This window comes from Dermochelys coriacea, chromosome 9 (genome assembly GCF_009764565.3).
Source record: "Dermochelys coriacea isolate rDerCor1 chromosome 9, rDerCor1.pri.v4, whole genome shotgun sequence".
NCBI classification, from domain to species: Eukaryota; Metazoa; Chordata; order Testudines; family Dermochelyidae; genus Dermochelys; species Dermochelys coriacea.
Genome location: NC_050076.1, coordinates 33,901,597 through 33,929,150, shown reverse-complemented (window position 1 = coordinate 33,929,150; position 27,554 = coordinate 33,901,597). Strand labels below are relative to the sequence as shown.

Here is a 27,554-nt window from a genome sequence, read left to right as displayed (position 1 = left end):
TTTGCTCCATCAGGCATTGAGAGCTCAACCCAGAATTTCAATGGGCAGTGGAGACCGCGGAAACTGTGGGATAGCTACCCATAGTGCAATGCTCCGAAAGTCAACGCTAGCCACAGTATTGTGGACACACTCCGCCGACTTAATGCGCTTAGTGGGGACACACACAATCAACTGTATAAAATCACTTCCATAAATTCGACCTAATTTCGTAGCATAGAAAATATTTCACCTCTAACAAGTAGTGGTGTCATCGCTATAATTAGTTACTACCGCACAATCACTTTCAACGTCAAAAGAGCCCAGAATTTTGTCCCACAAGAATAAATGCAAAGAATATTATATCACAAAATGTTAATTCCATCATCTTCTGTAATAAGGGAATCATCTTCGCTATAGGAGAGGGAGAAGACACCCTATCATTCTGTTATAGTTGGAAAGTCACCAGTAACCCAGATAGCCAATTTGCTTTTACTAGTCTAAAATAATTGAACCTATTAAAATTATTCTATACTGTAAGTATTCCAGGAAAATAAGTCCTTTATGATTATACTGATGTCCTATCAACTTGATTAATTCTGCCCAGACTTTATCCTAAAGGAAAATAATTTAAAGAAGAATTCCAAAAGAAATGAATTCAGGAACTCTGACCTTTCTTTCTCGTACATTAAAATGTAATTTTTCTCTACAACTTCTTAATCACTTGCTCCCTGTATCTATTTAGTCTCTCAGCGCTTTAATGACAAAAATAACTGTTTACTACTTTTTGTTCTGCATATCATCCAGAGGCAATACAGCAATGGGAAAGTCATCTAGATTCTATTTTCTTCTCACTCATCGACAATACTGTTAACCAGCTCCCAGAGCAAATTCTGTCCTCATCTACACCTGTGAAACCATGGAAGACAATTAAATACTCGACTAAACATAGACAGATAGCACTAATTTAACGGAGAATATAATTTAGACTACATAGGTGTAACTGGGAAGGGTAATTTGGCCTGCAGAATCTACTTCTAATGATGATACAAAGAACCAAGCTTGGCTCTCACTTCCCCGAGTGAGTTTGCAGGACTGATACTTGGGAAAAACAAACCAACCATAATTTTATTTGTACCATGAGAACAATTGGTACTGAAAACACTGATTCAAAAACAAACATCAGACTCCACAATGCCACTTAAAAGGGAATTGGAAGCTATAAAATATTGTTTTTCAAAAATGGAGACTTGTTTTCGGACAAAAATGAAAGATTTTTTTAGAAGTGAACTTAATTTTATAATGCATCCGATGAAGTGAGCTGTAGCTCACGAAAGCTTATGCTCTAATAAATTTGTTAGTCTCTAAGGTGCCACAAGTACTCCCTTTCTTTTTGTTAATTTTATAAGAAATTCAAAGCAACTAAGGTGAAAATAATTATCAGGAGCAACAAAAATCGCATTATTGAAACTACAATGAAATCTGACTTAAGGGACTTGTAGAAATCAGGTGTTAAACAGATGTTCTCCTAATTAAGGTGTAACAGAACTATACAAATACGTTTTGAGATTCTTGGGGCTCTCTTAAAATGAAGGTTGCCCAATAAGGGTAATTTTATACCAGTTTCAGTATATTTAATATCTTAAAAGTAGATTTACAAACACAGAGTAAGACATATGCCCAAAAGCAAGGTCAGCCTGATGGTCCAGTGGCAGGATGTTGTGTTGTAAGTGACAATCGGAGTCTAGGAATCAAGCTTAGTTCTTCGTTCCCAAGTTACCAGCAGCAGCACACTCAGTCCCTGCTGGAAATATATTTTGTACATCAAATTAATGCCCCTCTCCCTCAAATTACATAGTCCTGGAACTTTGCCATTTATGCTTTGCAACTGAGCAGGAATTTATCTATTTCCTCATTCTAGAATGGATATCGATAGCAGATGTTAGAGCAGTGGCTCTCAACCTTTCCAGGCTACTGTACCCCTTTCAGGAATCTGATTTGTCTTGAATACCCACAAGTTTCACCTTACTTAAGAACTACTACGCTTACAAAATTGGACATAAAAATACCCAAGTGTCACAGCACGCTATTACTGAAAAATTGCTTCCTTGCTCATTTTTACTATATTATAGAATCATAGAATATCAGGGTTGGAAGGGACCTCAGAAGGTCATCTAGTCCAACCCCTTGCTCAAAGCAGGACCTATCCCCAACTAAATCATCCCAGCCAGGGTTTTGTCAAGCCTGACCTTAAAAACTTCTAAGGATGGAGATTCTACCACCTTCCTAGCTAACACATTCCAGTGCTTCACCACCCTCCTAGAGAAAATTTTTTCCTAATATCCAACTTAAACCTCCCCCACTGCAACTTGAGACCATTACTCCTCGTTCTGTCATCTGCTACCACTGAGAACAGTCTGGATCCATCCTCTTTGGAACCCCCTTTCAGGTAGTTGAAAGCAGCTATCAAATCCCCCCCTCCTCCTTCTCTTCCACAGACTAAACAATCCCAGTTCCCTCAGCTTCTCCTCATAAGTCACGTGTTCCAGTCCCCTAATCATTTCTGTTGCTCTCCGCTGGACTCTTTCCAATTTTTCCACATCTTTCTTGTAGTGTGGGGCCAAAACTGGACACAGTAATCCAGATGAGGCCTCACCAATGTCTAACAGAAGAGAACAATCACTTTCCTCAATCTGCTGGCAATGCCCCTACGTATACAACCCAAAATGCCATTGGCCTTCTTGACAACAAGGGCAAACTGTTGACTCATATCCAGCTTCTCGTCCACTGTAACCCTTAGGTCTTTTTCTGCAGAACTGCTGCTTAGCCAGTCGGTCCCTAGTCTGTAGTGGTTCATGGGATTCTTCTGTCCTAAGTACAGAACTCTGCACTTGTCCTTGTTGAAGCTCATCAGATTTATTTTGGCCCAATCCTCTAATTTGTCTAGGTCCCTCTGTATCCTATCCCTACCCTCCAACATATCTACCTCTCCTTCCAATTTAGTGTCATCTGCAAACTTGCTGAGGGTGCAATCCACGCCATCCTCCAGATCATTAATGAAGATATTAAACAAAACCGGCCCAGGACCGACCCTTGGGGCACTCCACTTCGATACCGGCTGCCAACTAGAAATGGAGTCATTGTTCACTACCTGTTGAGCCCGACAATCTCGCCGGCTTTCTATCCACCTTATAGTCCATTCATCCAGCCCATACTTCTTTAACTGCTGGCAAGAATACTGTGGGAGACTGAGTCAAAAGCTTTGCTAAAGTCAAGGAACAACTCGTCCACTGCTTCCCCTCATCCACAGAGCCAGTTATCTCGTCATAGAAGGCAATTAGATTAGTCAGGCATGACTTGCCCTTAGTGAATCCATGCTGACTGGATTTATTATAAAATAAATCAACTGGAATATATTTATTGTATTTACATTTCAGTGTATAGTATATAGATCAATATAAACAAGTTGTATGAAATTTTAGTTTGTACTGACTTTGCTAGTGCTTTTTAGGTAGCCGGTTGTAAAATGAAGCAAATGTCTAGATGAGTTGATGTATCCCTGGAAGACCTCTGCATACCCCCAGGAGTATGTGTACCCCTGGTTGGGAATCACTGTGCTAAAGGGTATCTGTTACACATGCATCAGAGTTTAACTTTTGTCCTTTCCTCCAGTGCCTGCCTCTATTTCATTGTTTTATATAAACTTTTTAAATCTGCAATATATTTTTCCATAGATCCCTTTATCCCCCTCATTCCATGATGTCTAAAACAATTAAACTGCCATGTTACTATTCAATTAAAGCCACTTATCCCAAATTTCAATAATCTGCAACTTAGTTATGGTCTTTTTCTATCTTTTTCTTTTTATATCCTTTTTCTTTCCCCGGGGGTTAGCATTATCATCTTTAGCAGACTCTCCTAATGTGACTGATACTATATTGTGCATGATAAGGCTACAATTTTGTCATGGATATTTTTAGTAAAAGTCAGGGACAGATTGTCACATTATGCCCCATATTCTTCATAGAAATACGCTTATGATATTAATATGGCATAACTGAGATGTATTTTATGGAAGAGGGTCATGTGAGGTATCACAGGAAAGGTTATGATTTACTGAATTATCCAATTTGTATGCATGTATCATTGCTATATCTGAAGTTAGGAATACAAGATCTGTATCAATTACAAAAGTGTTTGCATCTGGGGAACACCCACCAGACAGTAGGCAATCAGCCTGAATGGGCCACTAGGAAGAATAATAAGACTTTGAAGATATTAATCTCCTACCTTCCTAAGAAGCTTCCTTGGTTGCTGCTTTGATGCTGCAGGATCATGTGATTGTGTCACCTGGTACTAGGCCCCCGCCTAGCACTTCCAGTGTTTTTTCATTAAAAGAGAGGGGGGGAGGTCAGACTGGGAAACAAAAAGTTCCCACCATATGTAAATCCTATTTAAGGCTGGGAAGTGAATTAATCAAGGCTCTTCTTGACTGCCTCCTCATCCAAGAAGGAAAACTGCTGAAAACACCTGAAGAAATAAAGGAACTAAGCTGGGAGAAGTAGGGAGTGAGCCCAGGTGAGACAGATCAGTCTGTAAAAGGAATCCCTGAAGATTTAAGCTGTAAGAAGTGAAGTTTACCTTCAAGAAATTCTGCAACCTGCTTGAAACAACATTTAGGGTGAAAAATTATTACTTGTAGCCAGTATTCCTTAGTGTATTAAGCTTAGTTTGCGTGTTTTGTTTTAATTGCTCAGTAATCCGCTTTGTTCTGTTTGCTATCCCTTATAGTCACTTAAAATTCATCTTTTGTAGTTAATAAACTTGTTTTGTTTTCTAAAACCCGGTTTGTGCAATTCATAACTGGGGGAGGGGGAGGGAGCAAAGAGCTGTGCATATCTTCCTCCACTTTTGAGGGAGAGAGCAAATATATGAGTTTACACTATGTAGATCTTTATACAGAACAAGACCATATAATTTTGGGTTTGCATCCCAAAAGTGGTGTGCACTTGAGTGCTGGGTAATCCCCGAGCTGAGTCTTCCCACACAAAGTTGATCTCAGTGTATCTATGTCCATTTGCAGCTGGGTGTGTCCCTACCTGTGTATGTGCTGGAGAAGGCTTGAGGGCCTGACACAGCGGAACAGTGTGAGGGAGCCCAGGCTGGTGGAAGGCGGGTCCAAGCCATCACACAAGTCACGGGCAATAACAAAAAAATCACGGAAGCCATGACCGGTCACTGACTTGCACTAAAAACCACCCTGATAAAATGGGGAGCAAGGAGGGTCCAGAACCCTGCTCCTCCATCTGCAAGCGCTGGGAGCTGCAGCATCTCCATTGCCCAGTGGCTGGGAACTGGGCGGGTCCCCCTACCACCCTGTGGGGTGGAGCTGGGGGGGCCCCCATTCCCTGCAGCAGCACAGGAGCTGAAGGGGGGCCCTCACCCGCTGAGCAGCTCTGGGGTCCCTCTCAGGCTGGCAGCTGAGCAGGCAGGGTCCTTGTCAGCAGCTGGGGAGCTGTGGGGGGCCCTCCCACCTGTGGCCACTCAGCAGCTTTGCCACCACCGCCAGTGGCTGGGAGCTGCTGGGGGGACCTGGCTGCTCACAGCAGCTGAGCTGCTGCAGGGGGGCTCCTGCCAGTAGCAGCAGCTGGACAGCTCTGGAGTCGCCGCTGGCGCCGGCAGCCTGTCAGTTGTGGTGGGTCCCACTGCCCGCAGCTGCTGGGCAGCTGCAGGACAGTTGCCCGCAGAGCCTGGGCTGCTGCTAGAGTACCCCGCTGCTGGCTTCAGCAGATGTTACCAAGCACGCTCAGTTCATGTGAGCATGCTCAGTACACCGTAAGTAGCAAATTCAGCCAGACAGCAGTTTTTCACACTATACCACGGCTGGTCAGCTGCGGGGGCCTCCAATGCCATGAAGATTGCTGGAAGTCACTGATTTCATGACTTCCACGACCTCCATGACATAATTGTAACCCAAGGCATGAAGTTTTGAAAAACAAAACTGTTATTTACAATTGAGCCAATAAGGGAGGACAAAGGAGGAGGAGAAGAAAACACTGGAATGGAAGCAAGTGGTTAAAAATCAGCTGAAATAAGAGGGTTTTAAGGAGCGATTAGAAGGGCAGTGAAGACATTGGCATAGTGGAAGAGAAATGTTGTTCAAGGACAACAGGCAAAAAGTTTAAAAAAATATAATGAATTTAAAATCTGTTAATTAATTTTGTAATTTAAAAATACACTAAAAATTCACATTTTCCCACCAATATTGAAAAAGTGGTTGTTAGTCATGCTAATTCAGCCCCTGGCAACAATGCAAAGGTCGTTGAGAGAGTGTTTCAGCTGTGTTTTTCCCCATGGTTTTTCAAAGTCCAATGCATCATCTCCACTTAAACAATACCAAAAAACACCCAAAAAACTGATTAAATGAATCTTTTTCTATTATACAAATATTTAAATGATGCTCCAAGTTGCTACAGTAGTCTGAGAAGATCAATTTCACAATTACTTTCCGGCTGTTCCAATGTTAAATCTCAAATAATTACACAAGAAACTAAAAAGTAACTTCTAGGGTTGCTAACTGTCTAATCGCACAAACCCTGCCCCACCCCCTACCCCACGCCTTATCCTAGGCCCTGCCCCCCACTCACTCTTCCCTCTGTCGCTCGCTTTCCCACAGCCTCACTCACTTACACCGGGCTGGGGCAGGGGGTGCAGGCTCTGGACTGGGGCCAAGGGGTTCAGAGACTGTGGGAGGGGGCTCCAGGCTTAGCCTAGGACAGGGAGTTGGAGTGCAGAGGTGAGCAGGCTCTGGGAGGGAGTTTGGGTGAGGTTCCTGGCCAATGGGAGGTGCAGAATCAGCGCTTGGGGGGTGTGCAGCGCGCAGAGACCCCCCTGGCTGCCCTGTGCCTAGGAGCCAGACAGACATGCCACTCACTTCCAGGAGCTGGGTGAAGTCAGGACAGATAGGGAGCCTGCCTTAGCCCTGCTGCACCACCAACTGGACTTTTAGCGGACTATTAATATCTCTCTGATTGCTTTCAATAGCCACCAGGAGATCGAGGTAGATTCTGGGAGTCTCCCAGCGAATCTGGAAGGGTTGGTAACCCTAGTAACTTTTCTCTTTAGTCTCCATTGTAGTGTGCTGATCACAAAGTGGATGGCACACACAAACCATGGAGAAATAGACTAAGGCCATGTTTATAGGAGACAAGAGAACTAAGGCCATTTAACTGCTGAGTGAAAGAATCCACATAGGGGGTTAATGTACCTTATGTGCATTAACTTCACATCTTTAGATGATTTGCTTTAACGTTCCCAAGTGTCCCCATGTAGACAAGCCTTAAGACAGACTGCACTTGTGTCTGCTGCTTGTCCCTGACACAAAAGATTTATCACCATAGCTATCATTCCCAGTATGTTCTTCAAATGGATTACCTTTTCTAAGCAGTCAAAATGCAGTCAAATTATTCACTCACTGACCAATATGCTACATTTAAAGATCAAATGCATTATAAACTTTTAAATTAGCTGTAACAGCATCTTGGTCCGTGACTGGAGTTCCTAGGTGATACTGCTATGCAAACAATAATATAATGGGTCCTACTTATAACTAATGACACCTTCATCCTAGAAAACATCTCTATCATAATGCTACTTTTTGTGCCATCCATATTAATTTCAAGAAAATTAATCTATCAACCAATTTATGATCAGAAATTTATAATAGGGTTGCATCACCTTAATCGATAATTTGTCCTTTCTTGCTAGCTGTCTGGAAAAGCAGTTCAGGGTTGGGGGGGGGGTTTAAGCTGTATCCAAGCTACTCAGATAAACCATAGACAAGTTTTACAATGGATCTTGAGCCTCTGATTCACTCCATAGAAGTGCTTTATCTCTTATAAGCAGCACTCCTGCATTATGAGTACTATATGAAAACTCAAGATGCCATGTGTGCAAATGATTACTGAAATAACCCATGTTGGATGCTCTTTGTTCACAAAAAGTAATGCAATGCAAGAATGACCTCATTTAATTTGAGCTTCTTCTGTCAGAAACATCATAACTGGGTTCTGAAACAGCCCTTAAGTCAAAAGAGACCGTTTGACCTTTCAAATTCTTTAGTATGTGCTGAAACACCTAATCATTTCCCCCACCATTTTTTTAAACCATTTTAGAACCTTTAAGAGATCATAATCAGCCAAATTTTTAAGTCCAATTATTGTCAAGTAAATTAAATCTAAATCTCCTTACTTAAATTAAACATATTAATTTCCCAAAACAGAAGACTCAGCACTATTTTCTGCAACTATCACATATGCAATCATCATACACCAGGCTATATCATTAACAATGCAAGATCAAGGACCTGATCCAAAAAAATTCTTACTACTTATGAGTAAATCCCACTAGTCCTAAGGTTTGCAGGATCAGGCCCCTTATGTTATAACATTGTCCTGATGTCATACCATGACAATAAATACCAGAAAACAAAACTTTCCTCCAGTCATAAGGTTTTAGTGTGTTCTATGGGGCATAGCAAAGAGCTAGGAACCAGGAGTGTCTACAGTTCTACAGTTCCTGCCAGTCAACTTTACTTCTTTTTTAGCAGTAGTATTAATCTAGGCCATTCCTAAAAATAGGTTTCAAGATCAATGCATGTTAATACATGCATGTTGATATGTAGATAATTAACACATTTTAAAAATCTGACAGATCTGCCAAAGAACGTATGGGTCCTTTACCAAAACATTGGTAATATATGGCTATCAACAATGAAGAAAAATAAAATACCAAATTTTATAATCACCAAATAGCATTTTGGTAAATTTCCTTACTAGTTTTCCTGAGCTGAGCAGGATATTGATACGAGTTATTAGAACATCTCACTGCATAGTGGCAACACCTTTAAACAGTAACAGGAGCAATCTGCAGACAGTTTTACAGATTTGCTCCATTTAAATCAAACAACTAGAACTTCATGTCTTAAAATTAGGTCTTCTAAAAATGTGTACAGAATATGCATTTGGATTATCTAAATTATGAGAGAAATAAGGAACATTAAAATTGCCATAATGGATCACACCAGTGTTCCAAATACTTCACTCTCCTGTCTCTGACAGGATGCACTGCCAGATATTATAGAAGCAGGTGCAAGAAACCTTGTAACAGACAATTATGGGAAAACTTGCCAATACGCTAATATTTTCCCTAGGCCTGTCAAGTGAATTATGTCCTAAAGCATGTAGTTATCGCTCTCTTTTTTTCTTCTTCCTTCAAACGGTCCTATTTAATTAAACTGCAAATGTTCTCATTATCCATATTGAAGTCTAGTTCTTCCTTGAATCCTGCTAATCTTTTTGACTCAGTAACGTCTTGTGGGAGTGAATTCCACAAGTTGATTATACATTAAGTTAAAACAAAAAATATTTCCTTTTCAGTTTTCCATTTATCATCTTACAATTTCATTGTTCTTGTATTATGAGTGGGTAAATAAAAACATTTGATTTGCTTTCTTGTTATGCTCTTATTCATCTCCTCTCTAAACTAGACTGTTCATTCCTTCCAGTGTTTCCTTATATGGAATCCCTTACAAGACTCCAACCATTTCTGCTGCCCATCTCTGGACTAATTTTAATAGAAGGTGACCAAAAGTCAAAATTTCAGGGGACAGTATGCTATTGATTCATACAATGGTGTTATATTTTAAACACTTTCTGTTCTATTTGTAATTTATAATATTTCGGTTTTTTTGAGCACTACTGCCTAGTGAGATGTTTTTAAAAAGCCATACAATGACACATGAAAAAGAAAAACTTCAGTATCCTAGATAATGGATAAACAAGTACTTATTAAACAAGTAACTAGACTAGTTGCATCTATATACTGCTTTAAAATTACATCCCGGAACCAGCAAGATTAGGAAATAGCACGTTTTAAGGCCATCAAAAAAAACCTAAATAAAGGTCATTTGTCCATTTCCATTATTTTTAACAAAGGGCTTGTCTGGTCGGGGGGTAATCCATATCTTTTTGATGCACGTAAGGTAACATACAATACTCAAGCTACATTAAGATGCCTGTGCGATCTTTCAGTTTGCACAGCATGCAAACACAGCAGCAGCTTGCTATGTACTAGTTCCTGGAAGACATCCCATGGTCCTTTGCTTTGCTGCCAAGCAGTGTGCATTCTGGAATTTTTCTCACTGTGCATGGCAAACACCAGGCAAGTTCAAATTTTTTTTTTTTTTAAGTCCCATGTCTCTGCTGTCTCCAACCCATAGTTCCTTTCTGGGTGGACTAACATTATTTTCAAATTGCTGTTGGCCAGCATGGACCCAACAGTGCTCTGTAGCTATGCTAGCAACCATGAATATGCAGAGGCTGCTGGGGCTGAATTTCAGCACCTATAGACAGATGAATTTGACTTTGGACTCTATCCACTGCACCACTGAGCAGATCATGTGGCAGCAGCAGCAGCTCCTTCCACGGCTGCAGGAGCATCAGAGGTGCAGAAAGGATGAGAAGAAAGACACAGAACAACTGATAGTATAAGAACAGTTTCTGGAACAGCTTTAAACTGTGCGGGAAACCAGCATGGAAGAGGTGGAAAAGGATCATTCTGAACACCTGGACAACCAACAGTGTCAAGAGAGTTTCAGGATAGGGAAAGCAATTTTTTTAAGATATGTGCTAAACTAACTATAGAGCTGCAGCAGCAACCTAGTAATATGAGGTGCCCCAGGCTCCCACAGATGCACATCATGACTGTTATCTAGAAAGCTGGCCACCCCTAAATGCTACTGGTCCAAACAATTCACTGTGGAGAAACTGACTTTTGGGGCCATTGTTATGCAGATCTGCGATGCCATGGAAATGGTACTGTTGCACTAAGTTATAAAGCTTGGTAATACTCAGGAGATTATTGATGACTTTGCATGCATTGCAAACTGTATTGGGGCAATTAATCGGATCCATGTATCTATTTGTTTCCCCAATCAGGACTCTGACTTTATAAACAGTAATGGGTATTTCTCCTAGGTGTGCTGAGTGCTGGTTGACCACAATGGCAGCTTTACAGACATAAAGCCATGTGGTCTGGAAAGGTCCACAATGCTAGGATCTTTCAGAACGCAGATCTTTAATAAACTTACCTTTATGGAGAAAGTGTTTCTGGCGGGGGGGGAACCAGTCCAACATTCATTAATGATGTGGAGATTGCACTGGTTATCCTGGGAGACCTGGCTTATCCTCTGCTTCCCTGTTGTACACAGGCTGCTTGGACACAAGGCAGGAATTGTTTAACCACCACCTCAGTAGCTGGAAAATGGTAATGGAGTGTGTATTTGGCCATTTGAAAGTAAGGGGGTACTGTTTGTAGAACAGGTTGGAAGCTGCAGAAAAACAAGCCAAAGATTATAGCATGTTCTATTTTGCACAATATTTGTAAAAATAAGCAAGAAAGCTTTGACACTAGATGGAAAGCTCAAATGCAGAGACTTGCTCAGTTGTTTGAACAGAACAGAATCCAACAGAAAAGGGGAACAGCTGGGGTAATATCAGTAATGCCTATTGCTCTTATTTTGACCATCAGGCCTGAAATTGTGCAGCTGTACATCTAGATATTAACCCATGGAGGTTGAGAAGGGGAATGGATTGTGAGCAGTTTTGTGTTATTTATACGTGGCAAAAATACAACATTGGGGCAATCCCTATTTTACCTTGTGTCTTTGCCTAGATATCTTTGTGAAGCCTCATGAATTATTTCATACTTAATGATTTTCTGTGTAAAATGCATTGTAAACTCCTCATGAATGAAGTTTTCAAGGCTTTTATTATTAAACATACCTTTCATTAAAACAACAGCAAAACAACAAAAATCAAAGTGCAACAGTTCAAGGCAGTGCACAACTCAAGGAGGTAAGGGGATAGCTTAAAGTCACAGGCAAGTATATATCATGCCTCTGCCTCAACTGTTTGTGGTCCTTCTGGTGTTGAGTATCAAGGCTTGAAGTTAACCAGAAATTAACCAGAAAGAGCTGGGCTCCCAGGTGCAACTTTTCTCAATGCTGTGAGCTTAGGCCTGTGAAGGGAATGGCTCTGGAGCTCTGCTGCAAGGGTATAACGGGGAGGAGTTGCTGTTGTTCCCATTAGCCTGTATTGTCCAGGGGTTGCACAACATGGCTGGGTGCTGATTTATAGGACTACATTAGCAGCTGCTGTAACAGCAACATATACTGCAACAGGGCATTTTGGCTTTTTATTGCCTTCAGAAGTTGTCTATGCATATCCCTGTTTTTTTTCAATACTATCTTTTCCCACGTCAATGCTACCCTGGCAACTGTTGAGATCTCGTCTCTTTTCCTCTCCATCTTCAAATACTGCCTCTACCTCTCCACTATTTTCAGTGATTTTGGGACTCTGCAGTGAGGTCTGTGAACATTTCATCACAAGTTTTTCATTTTCTTCCCCTCAGGTTAGCCAGCCACTCAATTATTGATTAAGGCCCTGTCCTTAAAGATCTGGCCATGGTTGCAGCTTTAAACACAGGCTGTTATTGTTCATATTCTAAAGAGATTGTGATAGCATTTCTAAATGTATTTCTGATTTTACTTCCCTGAAATTCTTCCCAGTCTTGGGGTAACCTCAGACATGGTAAGCGGTGCAGGAGGAGGACTGGCTGCATTGGGATTTTTGTCTGTGCAAAATATGCTGTTTTACTTTTGCTGTTGTGCCTTGAAGATTTGGGGGAGGGGGATTGTTCTCAGCTTGGTTTTGTAGTTTTGCTGCACCTTGGAGGTGTTTATATGATGTCAGAGTAGGTAGCGGGGGGCATGTGGGGTCAAACTGGATAGTAATCCCTTCTACATCCCCTTAAGATGTCCTGACTCTGAATAACATTATAGTGAGGTGGGTGACTAGGAGGCAAAGAATGACCTTATTTAGAAAGGCAAACAACAGACCAGCAAGATATACTGTGAAGTTCTTCACAAAGATGGTTCACGCATAAGTACAAGAGAGCGGTAAGCTATATCGGGGGAATTCCATGCAGCTATCCCCCATAAAGCAGAATCTAGCGATAAGAAATTATCTCCCCTGAAGACATGGTTGAAGTATACAGAAAAACAGATAGGGTTCTGTAATTATTGCATGTATCATTCACTGTACCTAGCCTCTCTCAATATAAACCTTGCTATCCCTAAGGTAAAAAGCCCTTTCTCCGCATGAACACGTTTTTATACCTCAACAGGGCGCTGTAGTCTTTGTGGGCATGCAATGCCCACGTCTGCCTCCTGCAGGCCGAGAATCTTAACCAAACGTCTTTTCTGGTAACCACTGTCTCAATTAACTGTTGCATTTTGCAGAAATGAATGTTTTCATTACTTGAATCTGCCACCAGAGAAGGGGTGAGCTAGAGGCTGCAGCTGTGCCATGCTGCTGGCCACCATTTTGAGCTGGAAAATGGGACCGTGGAACAGATAAGGGGAGCGGAAAGGAAAATATATAGATGGACAGGTGTCGTTGATATTGGGCCTTAAAACAGTCAATAGTTGGGGCTCTGGCAGAGACACGGGCCAATTGCCTGCCATTCTGGAAATGTGTATAGGGAGCTGATCAGACAGCATGGGCCAAAAGAGGGAGGGAAATAGGGGCTGGAGACTTAGAAAGGCTCCTGGCTCACATTCTCTTAAAATGGTGGCAGCCGTCGGCCACCTGGAACAGAAGCTAGCAATGCAGCATAGCCCAACAACAACAAATTGTAATGATAGCTACATGCCAAGGTTCCCTCCATAGGATCTGCCTTCTCAGCCCTGGCCTGGGTTGCTGCCTGGGAACTGGGCTCAGCTATGGCAAGGTAGGAATCAAGCTCGCATAAAAGATCCTGGCTTTCTGGGAAGATCTCTTCAAAGGCCTCCTTGTGCTCATCGCCTGGTGAGTCTTGCTGTTTGACCTTGGGAAGTGAGTGGTGAAGGGACCAGGCAACAGGCTCCACAACCTTCCTGGTTTGGTGGTTGTATAATTGTGTGAAATCCTATCCAGCTTTTCAAAAAAAAAAAAAAAAACTGGTTACATGTTGCCTGATGGGATTATTTCCTGGCAATCCCTGCTCTTTATCCAGCACTGGCTGGCATCCCAGTTGTGACCCTTCATGGGCATCTGCTTAGCAACATCCACACACAGACCTTTATTGCAGTGACTGGCTACAAAAAGCTTCCTGCACCAATTCTGAGATCGAGAGTCTCAGCACAGCTCCAAGTGACTGTTTGCAGCGTGGTGTAGGACTTCTGGAGTAATATCATAGGAATTGTGACACATTCAAATCCAGGAGCAAATAGGCAAAATTTGGCCCAGCAGCAGCTTTTAAATGGGGTGGGAACATCCGGTCAACTTGACACCAGAGCAGGGGAGGACACACAGGGAAACAGACAGGTCAGTAATGGTCACCTGCAAAGCACCTGCTGGAGCTATGCCTATTCCTCAACAGACTGAGATCACAACCCGATGTTGGGAACTGAGACGCTGACCAAACAGCAGCAAACACCTGAGAATCAAATTGTATCTCAGACCCCTGCTGCACCTAACAACAGCACTGTGAAGTATTCAAATCGTTTAATGTACTAGTGGAATGAAAACAGATGAAGTTAAATTATTTTTGCAATACGTTATGAAGAAACTGGAGATTAGTAATTTAATTTCTTCTAAGATCAATTTGGTTATGTTGTGCAGTTGGCCCAGGTATCCTTTACCACAATACACTAGAAATGGCAATTATTGATATCAGAAACTCTGGCAATTCAAAATCTTGCATTTCAAAGTAATAAATAAAATTCACCTTTATATAGTTTCTTCCAAGTTTCTTGAAGCTCTTTACAAAGATTAAGGAATTAGTTCTCACAACACTCCTATAAGGATAGGGTTTTTCCCCCCCCATGTGTAAGTGGGAATACCATGAGACAGTAAGTAAAGTGACTTGCTCAGTATCCCACGCCAAGTCAGTGGCAAAGTCAAGAACAGAATCCTAGTCTTGAACTTTCACCAACAGACTTATTTTCCACAGAGCTCACAGCTATTCCTTCAGGCTAACAGTCCTGTTTTTCTTTTACAACAGAAGACATTTATTACTGTAAGGGAGAGCTAAAGAAAAATGAGCCACATGTACAGCATGGGTACCTTTTAAGTGCAAGAGTGTTTCTGGATAAAAGACTGCACTTGACCTGTGGAAGAAATGGATTCAAAGAACTTTGCATCAAAGGAGACATTACTTTTCCTAATGTACACAGCTCTTGCCCAGACTGCAGACATAAGTTAAGAACTAAAACTCATAGCTGGAGACCATACCCGTTCACCAGTATGTTAGTTTTGCTCAAAATACATATTAGTCTTATAAGAATGTGTTTCGTGTTTAGACTCTATGAAACGCTTGTAAATTGCTGCATGCATTCATCTCACTTGCAATGTCCATATTCCATGCTATAAAGAAAATAGGTAAAATTTGCTTTATAACAACTTTGAAAATGTTTGCTTGTGAACTCAGGCACAGGAATCATCCCCCTCACCCATCCTGAAGGGCTATCAAAATCAGACGGGCCATCAAAGAATATTGCGATACCAAGGAATAGTTAATGGTCCTATCACACTTTGGAAATGCTATGTGCAAGAAAGCTTATCCTGTGGACTTGGAAGCTGAATGAAGGAAATAAAACAAGGTCACTTGAAAAATATCCATCTTTTCGGCTGTACGAACTCTGACAAGGCCAGAGACTCTAAACTGAAGCCAGAGATTCCCCCGGGGCTGCTTCCTGGGTCCTCCCTGAAAGAGGCTTAGAATTGACATATCACTCCAACTCTGTCATTCTTAGGATTTAGATAACTCATTTGTGTGCATATGTTTGCTTGCTTTACCTTGTAAATAACTCTATTAACTAGGAAAAGGAATAAGAAACCTTTAGATAGTTTATTACAGGACTGGCTACAAGCCTTGTCTTTGGTGTAAATTCTAGGGTACCAATTGATCTGAGGTAAGTGACTGATTTCTTGGAACTGGGAGCAACCCGAATTTGGTGGGATTTTTTCTGTAAGTGACCACTGACCACTAAGTCCAGTTTGTCTGGGTGGCAAGACAGATTGGAGGATATAAGGGGACTGTATATGAGGTAAAGCTGGTATAATGACACAGGAGTTCACATTTGTTACTAGCTTGGTGAAATCTAATTATACAACACACCACCAGTTTGAGGTATCAGCCCTGTTTTTGACAGTCTGCACTGAGGTAGGCATTCATAGTCATGAGCCATTCTAGACAGCGTGACAGACTTTGATGTGATTTGCATTTTCTGTGCTCTTATACTGTTATGGTATAGCTTGTTCAAGTAGTACATCACATACAAATTTTCTTTTAGTAATAATTTATCATTATGCTTAATCTTGCTCATGTTGGAGAGCTATACAAGTTTCCTACCATAGGGTACTTTTTTCAATTTTTATATTATATCTGTACAATGTAAATTGAAAAGTACAGTAGTTAGGGAGATAGAACATTGAATAAAGTTATTTTACCTTCTGTAAGACCATTAGAAGAGGTTTTAGGACAAGGAACCACAAGCTTCCCAAATGCAGCATTTTTCTGTCTCTATGTAATGGCTTTCATTTTGGTATGACTGATCCAAAACCAAAGGCTTCTATTACCAATGCTCTCCAACTAGGTTACTGGGTTCTAAAATATCTGTTTCAACTCAGCTATTATTGTGGATAGCTCAATGGTGACCTCTGCCCAAAAAAGAGTAGATAAAATAACAGCGTGCATAAGGAATGGGAGGGAGAATAATACAGAAAATACTATAATGGCATTACATAAATTAATTGGCCACCCTCCCCTGGAAAACTGTGTTCAATATTGGTTACTTCATCTCAAAAAGAATATTGCAGAATTAGGGGAAACGCAGAAGAGCGACAAGATTGATTAGCGTTTGGGAAAACTCTCATATGAAAATGTTGGGACTGTTTACTTTAAAGAAGGGACCTGACAACAATATAAAAATAATGAATGGTACAGAGAACTTAGACTGAGAACTTCCACAACTTCTTAATACAAGAGCAAGGGGACTTGTAATGAAATTGAAAGATAGCAAATGCAAACTTATAAAACAAAATATTTTCACATAATATATAATTCAACAATGGAACTTATTGCCATATGATATTGCTGAAAGCTAAAAAATGACCAGGATTCAAGAGAGACTCCACATTTATATGGATAACAAAAATACAGAGAGTTAATAATAAATACAAAAAGAAAAATTAGAATAGCTGTCAAATCTCATTCTTCAAGTTTTTAGTTAATCTCTGACTATTAAGGGTTAGGAGGAGATTCTCCTAGAGGGCAGATTATCCCACATCTGCTTACTACAGGATTTCTTAAACCTTTCTCTGAAGTTTACGGTCTCCTGTTCACAGTGCACCCACAAAGCTACAATATTACTACCAGAACTTGTCATCTTTTTCAAGGTTTTTTCATATGTTTAAGAAAGCAACTAGTTCCTATTTGTTAAGCAAAATGCAGAAGATTCTAGAACACTGTTTAAAAAAACCTAAAAAGCACCTGACTATATCTCGACCTTGGAGTGCTCAACGAAGCCATGAAGTATTAGGTATTGATACATATTTTAAAGGAAAGAGAGAATACTGGTTTACAAATAATCAGAAATCATTTCCATATACAGAGAAGAAAGGCAATTCTCTCAGATCAAACCATATGAAAATGGAAAATTGTGATTAACAAGAACATGAAATAATGTAAGCATTTTAGCATTGCTATATTCTGCAATTATTCAGTTACCTCAAAACTTTTGGCAAGTTTCTTCAGCATCTTTAATCACAGAAATGTAAGCCAATGCAACATCTGCAATTTTTCTTTGCATCATACAATTCTTGGAAGCCAAATAATTTACATGGTATAATGACCGGCATGAGATTCAAAGAAGTGTTTTGAATATATTTCAATGGGCTATTTGAGTAGTTTGAAACAGAGATAGTGAAGGTTTTTTAGTTGTTAGTATATAAACTGTCAAATTGATCATAATACCCATTTGTACAGCTGAGACATAACATTTGGTCCTTAAATAATTTTAGCCTTCCTTTATAGGAATTGAGAACAATTCAATTAGATAATTTATTGCAAACATTTGGAACTGCTAAGATACAATCCTCTTTCTCTTATGGCAATTTTTACAGTAGTACCCACAATTCCTCAAGGGACAATACCAACTTAAAAAAAAAAATCCCACTACAGCTACAAGGAATATCTAAAGTTACCATAACTGAAAGAAGTGTGTATATGGGGTGGGAGATAATTTGTTTACTCTGTCCAAGTGCTCTCTATATCCTGTCCCCTCAACACTGCCGAAAATGCACCAATTTCACTGCAGGCAGGGGCCTCCAAGTCTCCATAACAGAAGAGCAGAATTTGCACCTAAAGAATTACAAAACAAGTTCTCAATTAATCTTTTTAATTTTACACATAACGATATCACCCATACCAGTGCCTTGTGAAATATATTTAGTAAGTCTAATAAAAAACTAAACCACTATAAAATGGTCACAAATTAGCATGATGGCAAAGTCAATATAAGAGTGTTGTGAAACTTGAACCCAGAGTTCAGTGGTCTGTCCCCAATGGTATTCAAACCATCCAGCCATTAACTGGGTAACACAAGCTGAAACACAATCCAACAGTTTGGGAGAGTTAGGCTGTTTAATAATTGAACAACATTAGTATTCGATGGTTCTTGAAATAGCATAAAAGACAAAGTGACACACTTAAACCACTACCTGGAAATGGTCTAGCAGGATCTCTGCCAAAGAAACAAAAAGGAATGAAAAGGACCAATGAACATTACATCTAGGAACAAAACCAAACAAAAATCGATGTTAATACTTATGGTATGACATTTTGAAAGACTGTATGAGTTAACAGTGCTGTTGTTCACCAGGAAACTGGTACAAGATCTCAGGAACCTATGCTATGCTGGAGAATGCAGAGAGAGCCAACAGTCAGTCTTACAACAAAACTGAAGATGTCATCTAATTGTACAGTCTACTCTTATGCATAGATAAAAAAGCAACAGATGGAGTAGCCATATGAATGCAACGTGAACACCTTCAGTAACTGCCTAGAAATCTAAGAAAATACCATCAAACAATTAAGAAGTTGGAAATGGCCAAAAAAAATTTTTTTTAATATTGCGATGTGTCCATTGTGAGCACAGACCTAAACTCCTTAAAGACTTTTTATCTGGGATGTCACCTCCTAGCAGGAGCAAGAGAGACAACAGAGAAGGAATGGAATATATTAGGGCACTGATGTGAAGGTAAAGTACGTCTTAAATCTTCTAGCAGAACAGACTGAAGGATGTTGAGAGACTTGGGGCTGTGTAGTGCAGCCAGTAAATAAAATGTATTTACATAGAGGCATTATATCGTAGAGCAGTGAAGCAATAGCTTTTCCTCAATGCTTTTTTTTTTGCCTCTGTTTTCACTAACAAGGTCAGCTCCCAGACTGCTGTGCTGGGCAACACAAAATGGGGAAGAGATGGCCAGCCCTCTGTAGAGATAGAGGTGGTTAGGGACTATTTAGAAAAGCTGGACGTGCACAAGTCCATGGGGCCGGACGAATTGCATCCGAGAGTGCTGAAGGAATTGGCGGCTGTGATTGCAGAGCCCTTGGCCATTATCTTTGAAAACTCGTGGCGAACGGGGGAAGTCCCGGATGACTGGAAAAAGGCTAATGTAGTGCCCATCTTTAAAAAAGGGAAGAAGGAGGATCCTGGGAACTACAGGCCGGTCAGCCTCACCTCAGTCCCTGGAAAAATCATGGAGCAGGTCCTCAAAGAATCAATCCTGAAGCACTTAGAGGAGAGGAAAGTGATCAGGAACAGTCAGCATGGATTCACCAAGGGAAGGTCATGCCTGACTAATCTAATCGCCTTTTATGATGAGATTACTGGTTCTGTGGATGAAGGGAAAGCAGTGGATGTATTGTTTCTTGACTTTAGCAAAGCTTTTGACACGGTCTCCCACAGCATTCTTGTCAGCAAGTTAAGGAAGTATGGGCTGGATGAATGCACTATAAGGTGGGTAGAAAGCTGGCTAGATTGTCGGGCTCAACGGGTAGTGATCAATGGCTCCATGTCTAGTTGGCAGCCGGTGTCAAGTGGAGTGCCCCAGGGGTCGGTCCTGGGGCCCGTTTTGTTCAATATCTTCATAAATGATCTGGAGGATGGTGTGGATTGCACTCTCAGCAAATTTGCGGATGATACTAAACTGGGAGGAGTGGTAGATACGCTGGAGGGGAGGGATAGGATACAGAAGGACCTAGACAAATTGGAGGATTGGGCCAAAAGAAATCTAATGAGGTTCAATAAGGATAAATGCAGGGTCCTGCACTTAGGATGGAAGAATCCAATGCACCGCTACAGACTAGGGACCGAATGGCTCGGCAGCAGTTCTGCGGAAAAGGACCTAGGGGTGACAGTGGACGAGAAGCTGGATATGAGTCAGCAGTGTGCCCTTGTTGCCAAGAAGGCCAATGGCATTTTGGGTTGTATAAGTAGGGGCATAGCGAGCAGATCGAGGGACGTGATCGTTCCCCTCTATTCGACACTGGTGAGGCCTCATCTGGAGTACTGTGTCCAGTTTTGGGCCCCACACTACAGGAAGGATGTGGATAAATTGGAAAGAGTACAACGAAGGGCAACGAAAATGATTAGGGGTCTAGAGCACATGACTTATGAGGAGAGGCTGAGGGAGCTGGGATTGTTTAGTCTGCAGAAGAGAAGAATGAGGGGGGATTTGATAGCTGCTTTCAACTACCTGAAAGGGGGTTTCAAAGAGGATGGCTCTAGACTGTTCTCAATGGTAGCAGATGACAGAACGAGGAGTAATGGTCTCAAGTTGCAATGGGGGAGGTTTAGATTGGATATTAGGAAAAACTTTTTCACTAAGAGGGTGGTGAAACACTGGAATGCGTTACCTAGGGAGGTGGTAGAATCTCCTTCCTTAGAGGTTTTTAAGGTCAGGCTTGACAAAGCCCTAGCTGGGATGATTTAACTGGGACTTGGTCCTGCTTTGAGCAGGGGGTTGGACTAGATGACCTTCTGGGGTCCCTTCCAACCCTGATATTCTATGATTCTATGATTCTATGATTCTCTGTGTAGGCCTAGTATGACCATAGGCAGAGGATGGCTTGGGCTAGTCTATCTCTAGACATGTCATTTTCTAAGCCACCCCACCACCCACATACATGGCCAGCTCAGCAGGCAAAGCCCCCTGTCCAGGGACACAAGGGCCAGGAAGGGGATAGGACGTCACAAGGAAAGTTCCACCTATGCACTGAGTTCCCTGCAGATAGAACAGGATTCCTCAATCCCAGCACAGGGCACTGGCTCCTGAGCGGCGCTTCCTGGGAAAGCTGAAAAGTTCTAGTTGTGGGAGCCTCCATCTGACAAGGAGGTTCAGAAACTCCATCTGGAGCAGGTCCCAAGGAAAGAAGAGCTGTGGCATCTGGGGACCCCCAGCAGATGAGCTGGAGAGACCAGTGTGAGTGGAGGTTCTGGGGGATTCTCAGAGGAGAAGAGGATAGCACTGGTGCAGAACAGAATTTGCTAGGAAGGAATACAACAATCTACAAATGTTTGAAGAGCATTACAGTCAAAAGGGGACAGGAATTATTTAACATGGTACACAGAGATAACTAACAGGAAGAAATTAAGAAAAAAATTAGGCTGAAATATCAGGAAAACTCACAGCAAAATGTATTAGCACATGAGAAAGTCTCCCAAAAGAAGAGATGGAAACCACATTACTTAGGACTTATAAAGCCGGACAAAACTTTAGGAAATGTACTAGAAGTAAAAATCCCATAGTGACAAAAGGATGGAAAGGATGACTTGCTGGGACATTTCTATTCCAAACTTCTATGAATTTTTAATCAAATGAAAAGAATCTATTGCCTCAGGATACTTTAAAGGTGATGTTTTTTAAAAGAATCTTGTCTTTGGTTAAAATATCTTTTGCAATAAAACCATTTTTAAAGAGCAGAGTTAAAGAGATGATATATCTGTTGCTTTTAAATCTTAAATCTTTCAGTAGCGTCTCAAACTCAGGATATATATTTCTTTATGTTCCATTTTATATAAATAAATTGTTCACAGAGTCACAATTAAGTTGATTTTAGAAAACTTTTGCTGCTGCAGAAAGCTATCCAGCAGGGGGAGCACAAGAAACTATCCCCGTAATTGCTAGCATAACTACTGCAACAAACACTTGTATACTCGTCACAGGCTCCCAAATCACTTAAAAAATTAAAACTAACATCACGCACATGAGATATCTCCATTTTAGATATGGGTTAACGAAGGCAAAAATAACTGAAGTGACTAGTCTAAAACCGAACAGAGAGTAGCAAGCCAACGACCATAACTCAAACGCTGATAAGCAGTTCTGAGCACCACCCAAAAGACAATACTTGATCTCTGGATTTGATTATATTATTGAAGAGGTCTATGAAATATGGATATAGAATACAACAAAACTATATTACCAGAAACAAAAAAATAGGGGTTGTGTGACAACTGGGGAGAAAGGAAAATAACTTATTTTCAAGCCAAAGGACAAAAAATAAAAATGATAAAAGTACCTGACAGTATCTCTTTAATAATAATAATAATAATAATAATAACAGTTTCTACATGAGATAAGATATGTTAGTGAAATTGTCACAGGACTTTGCTAAAAGCAATTAATGTAAGAAAATTTTACCCGATAGGTTCATTTTATCTTTTTTCAAAATCCAAACCTAGCATGGAATTCTTCATCCCCTTTTAACTGTTTTGATTCTTATGTCTCTAAAGTTAACGATGTCCTAATCCAAATGACTTTCCAAATAATATATTCTAACTGAATACACAGTACAAGCAATGTCCCTTTCAAGAAAAAAATAATTTTATTGGATTTTGGATATACTAAATCAAAGAACAAAAATATGGAATTTTCTCTTGAGCTAAATATTATAATTTGGTTTTTAACAACAGAAACAAAGGAAGTATGTCAACATAATTTTAACATTTTTTCATATTTTCATTAGATTTAATATTCTGCCACCGATTTCTTTCCAAATAAAGCTAAAAAATTCCCAATTTGTTTCAATCTCTTCCAGAAGAGCCAGATTCATTAAAAAAAAGTTTGCACAATTTTATGCAGAACATCCATTCATGTTCACAATACAGAAAAGCAAAGAATTAACTTCTTGAGAAAAATATATGCTTAAGCAATTGTACAAATCCCTTTTCTCCTGTGCGCAAGTTGTCACTCCTTCATTAGTGGAATGTAATGAAAACCACGCATATCCTTGAATGTGCAATCTGAAAATATTACATAGTAAGAAAAACTAGAAGTTTTCTAGACAGCATATGTCAAATGTACCCATAAGTAATTCTGACGTATGCACAAACAGATATGATTTTTTCTTCTTCTTCTCGATAGAAAATAGTTACCACAGCAACCGCCAAATCTTATGGAAAAATGGTTCCTTGAGACAAAACAAAAAACAAAACACACACAATGAAAGATTGCACTTGGTGATAGAAAAGCTGTGGATTTCAAAAATATCTGAAGAGCATCTGATGTGCTAATTTACCTCTGTCACTTTCTTTCCATCCAGAGCACTGTGAAGTGCATAAAAAAAATGGATCCAGCTAATATATTACTGAGGAAGTTCTGGGTAATTTCCAGCTGTGACTATGTTATCAGTCTTTTTACAACACAGGCAGAGAAGAATGCTAGCATGTCCTCTTCCTGACCCACAACTCTATACCTACTTGCATCAAAATAACGTAGAATCAGATGGATCATTTACTTAATCTTTTTATTACAGAACGTAAGGCTATGTTTTCATTTGTTTTCAGAGAACAAACATTGATGAGATATTATTCCACTTCTATGACAAATAGCAGCAGTGCGAATTTACCATTTTCAGATTACTGGTGGTTAATTATTTCAACATAGCCAGCTATGGATTCCTTACTTGTATTTGTTTTCCCTCTTAATATTTCCTTCTCCCCATTTTAATAGTTTAATAACATCCTCAGCAGTAAGTTGAGAAGCCTCTGCCTGAGGCTGCAACTTTAAATTTGAAGCAATCTGCTTGATTTAGCACTCAGTTTTCTCATATCCCTTTTTGGAATTAAAATTCCTTGCGTTTTAGAATCCCTTTGAGTCAGAAAAGTTCATCAATAGAGTACATATATTATTTTCACTTGTGAGGGTTTTTTTTTTAAACTGCTAAAAAGAAAGGCATCTGACCTACTAACCAATCCTGTAATTCATATTTATTTATTATCCTCCTTTTATCAAAGTAGGAAACCTTCTTGTATGCAGCCACATACAATATTTTACTAATTTCTTTTTAGGCAGATGATTTGTCCCTTCTTTCATTACAACTATAGTTTTTTTTAAAAATCACTTTTCAGAGTGAACTAAAATGTTTTTGCTTCATCTCCAGTCCTGATAGATAGGGATGAATTTCTTTTATTTAGAAAAAGTTTCCCTTATAAAACTACTGTTCTATGGGTTAAAATAAAAGTCAATGATATCTCAAATAAACATTTTATAAACAATACTCCCAGAATTAGCCCTTTCATATTGTTTAATAAAAAGTATGCTTGTGAATTCATTATCTATTTTCTCAGGTTACAAACAAATGTATTCCTCTCTTCTGCCAAAACCCCAGATACAACACCTCCTGCAGGTTATGACACCAGTAAATGTGAAAGTTTACGAAAACATTTGAGAGAGCCATTTATCCTTCAGTCATGGATTTCAGACAGTGTAACAGCAATAGGCAGCAACATACATGCAACTTTGTCTGTCTCTTCTAAAGAGAAAAACACATTAAACCCAAGCGCAAGTAGTCAAATTCTTACCAGCAAGACTGCTAAAATTTGCTAGAGGGGGGATTCTATTTAATCCACTTTAAGATCTCTGATTTTGCAGAGCCTCATTAACAGTAATAATTTTGACTTTCATTGTTAAAAGGAAGCAAGTGAGACATTTTAGGGCGAGCACAGAAGTATTTCTTTCTAAAATGCCTGCAGTTCATGGTGACTTTTAATATGTCCATACAATGCTCATTATTGAACCCTACACATGATATTCACGGCTTATTAAGAAAAATCAGTTCTCTCCACCCACACAGGAAAACTACAGCTTTGATATTTTGTGACCTAATGAACACATATAACAACAAAACAAAATCAGGCTAGTTAAGTTAAGGAGTGTGCTGTAGAAAAAATTTTAAAAAATTAACATTAGTTTACTTGATTCAGTTTACCTCTGTCAAATCCTGTAAACCAGGAAGCATTGCCCAAAGAAATGTGAACCAATCTGTGTTCTATTATAGTGGTTGTCATTGGAAGTATATCACTATCATTTAAACCCTCACAAAACAAAACCTTCTCTCTACTTATAGGGAAAAGAGAGGTGGTGGGATAAATTGAGAGATTTTATCTATATTTTAGAATGTGGTATCAAAGACATTTAATAACGAGACAAAATGCAAGGATTATGAACAAAACCTCTTCATATGGTGATCAGCATTCACTTGGGTCTTCATAGACCAAGTAATGCAATATTTTAACAAAAAAAACTGCATTAAATCAGCATATGACCAAGCAGGTTAGAGAGATGTTACTCATATTCGCTACTATCCACAGTTTTTTTCTTTTATTCTAAATGTACCAGATAACGTTTTTCTACCCTTACATTGACATTTTGATCTTTCTGTAGAATGTAATAAAGGTGAAACCAAGCGGCACACAAAATGTGATAGGAAATGCACTAGAAAGAAATAGCCATCATAAACTTATTAAGTCGTCTTTTGTATATTCAGTACAATTTTGCTACCCATTTTCAAAAAAAAAAAATCATTTTGATCTTAAAACAAACAATATATAAAATGCCAGCAGAGTGCAAAAAGAAAAATGAAGAAAAAGAAAAGAGATCCATGCTAAAACATTCTGTCTAATCCTGGAAAGCTGCCTAATTTCCTGAGATCAGACACCTTTTCATTCACCTTTTAATAATTTAACCTACCAAGTTTGCATTTTTTTTTATACAGGTAGGGTTAAAAGCATTGCAGGTTTGATATGCGAGTTTTACAAGCCTAGGAACTAAACCCCAACACTTGCCCAAGAACAGTGAAGCTCAGTTACTCTAAAGTAATAGCATCCACCTTAAATATTTAATGGATTAAAAAAAAAAAAAAGGACTAAACATCCGCAGATAGTTTTTTGCAGGAGATAGAAACTGCAGCTTAGGTACTGCCCCTGACGACAGCTATTACCACACCTAAGAATCTGGACACTTGGCTAAGGAAAGAAGACGGGCAAACATTATGAGCAGCAGACTCATACACCCAAATATCTCCTTGGATATATGTAGGTATCACGTACATATAAGAGAAAAGAAGGCAGCTCTATAGACAGGCGCACAATACACAGCTGTATAATATGGAGATGGATTGAGACAATTACAGCCCCTGTGTAGAGGACAGTACATCACCTACCACAGACAGTATATTACTGCTGAACTAATAGATGAATAATGCAAAAACACTGATGTCCAGTAGGGATGTAGAGCCGCAGCCTGACGTACAAACAGCTGGGTAGCGGTAGGGACAAATGAACCTACAGAGGGAGAAGGAATGAGCCGATAGAGACAGAGCCAGACCCCGCAGACGGAGAGAGCAAGACGGGACAGAGACAGACCCCCAGACGCCGAGTCCTAGCGAGCGGAGCTAGGCAGACAGACCGACAGGCAGAGACACAAGGGCACGAGAGGAGCGGAGAGGGACACACACCGGGGCACAGCCAGGGGCGCACCCAGGCGGGGCTGGCGGCGGGGCACGGGCAGGCGGCTCCCCGCACGGCCCCTGTCCCCCTTACCTGGCAGTAGGTGCCGGTGACCCCGGCGGGGCAGGCGCAGCTGTAGGCAGGCTGGGGCTGGGGCGGCGGCAGGCGGCGGGGGGCGGCGGGGCCCCGGGCCGGCGCCGGGGAGCAGGTGCCGCTGTTCCAGCAGGGCTGGCTGCCGCAGGGGTCCCGCGCGGGGCCGGGGGGCGCGGCGCTGACCGGCCCGGAGAGGCAGGCGCGGCGCGGGGCCAGGCTGAGGAGCAGCAGCAGGAGCGGGGCGGCGCGGAGCATGGCGCTGCAGCGGCGGTCTGAGGGCCGCTGGGCGGACACGGAGGCGGCGGCGACGCGGCGCTTCTCGGCTGCTCCCGGGCGCCGCTTCCACGAGCAACGTGCGGGAGGGGACTAGGGCGGGGCGGGGCCAGGCTGCCGGGATCGTTCCCGCCCAGTGCCCGGCAGAGGGCGCCCGGCCGCGGCTGGGAGCGGAGCGGGAAGCCGGGGCACCCACCACCGGGAGAAGAGCCTGTGAACACGGCCCTGGTCGCAGGTCCGGGCCGGGGCGGTGCAGCGCAGGGGCAGGGCTGGCTGAAGAGAGGCGGCGGCGCGGGGGGGGGTAACGGAGCCA

General features: G+C 41.0%; 1 protein-coding gene across 1 annotated transcript in view; it reads right to left on the bottom strand.

Annotated features, from left to right (window-relative positions):
- DNER (delta/notch like EGF repeat containing) overlaps positions 1 to 27,315 on the bottom strand; it is a 292,812-nt gene extending 265,497 nt beyond the window's left edge. The window contains exon 1 of the mRNA XM_038417626.2: positions 26,969 to 27,315. Coding sequence (XP_038273554.1) covers positions 26,969 to 27,223 — 255 coding nt within the window. The 5' untranslated portion in view covers positions 27,224 to 27,315. The remainder of the gene's footprint in view (positions 1 to 26,968) is intronic.
- Positions 27,316 to 27,554: the final 239 nt, after the last annotated feature.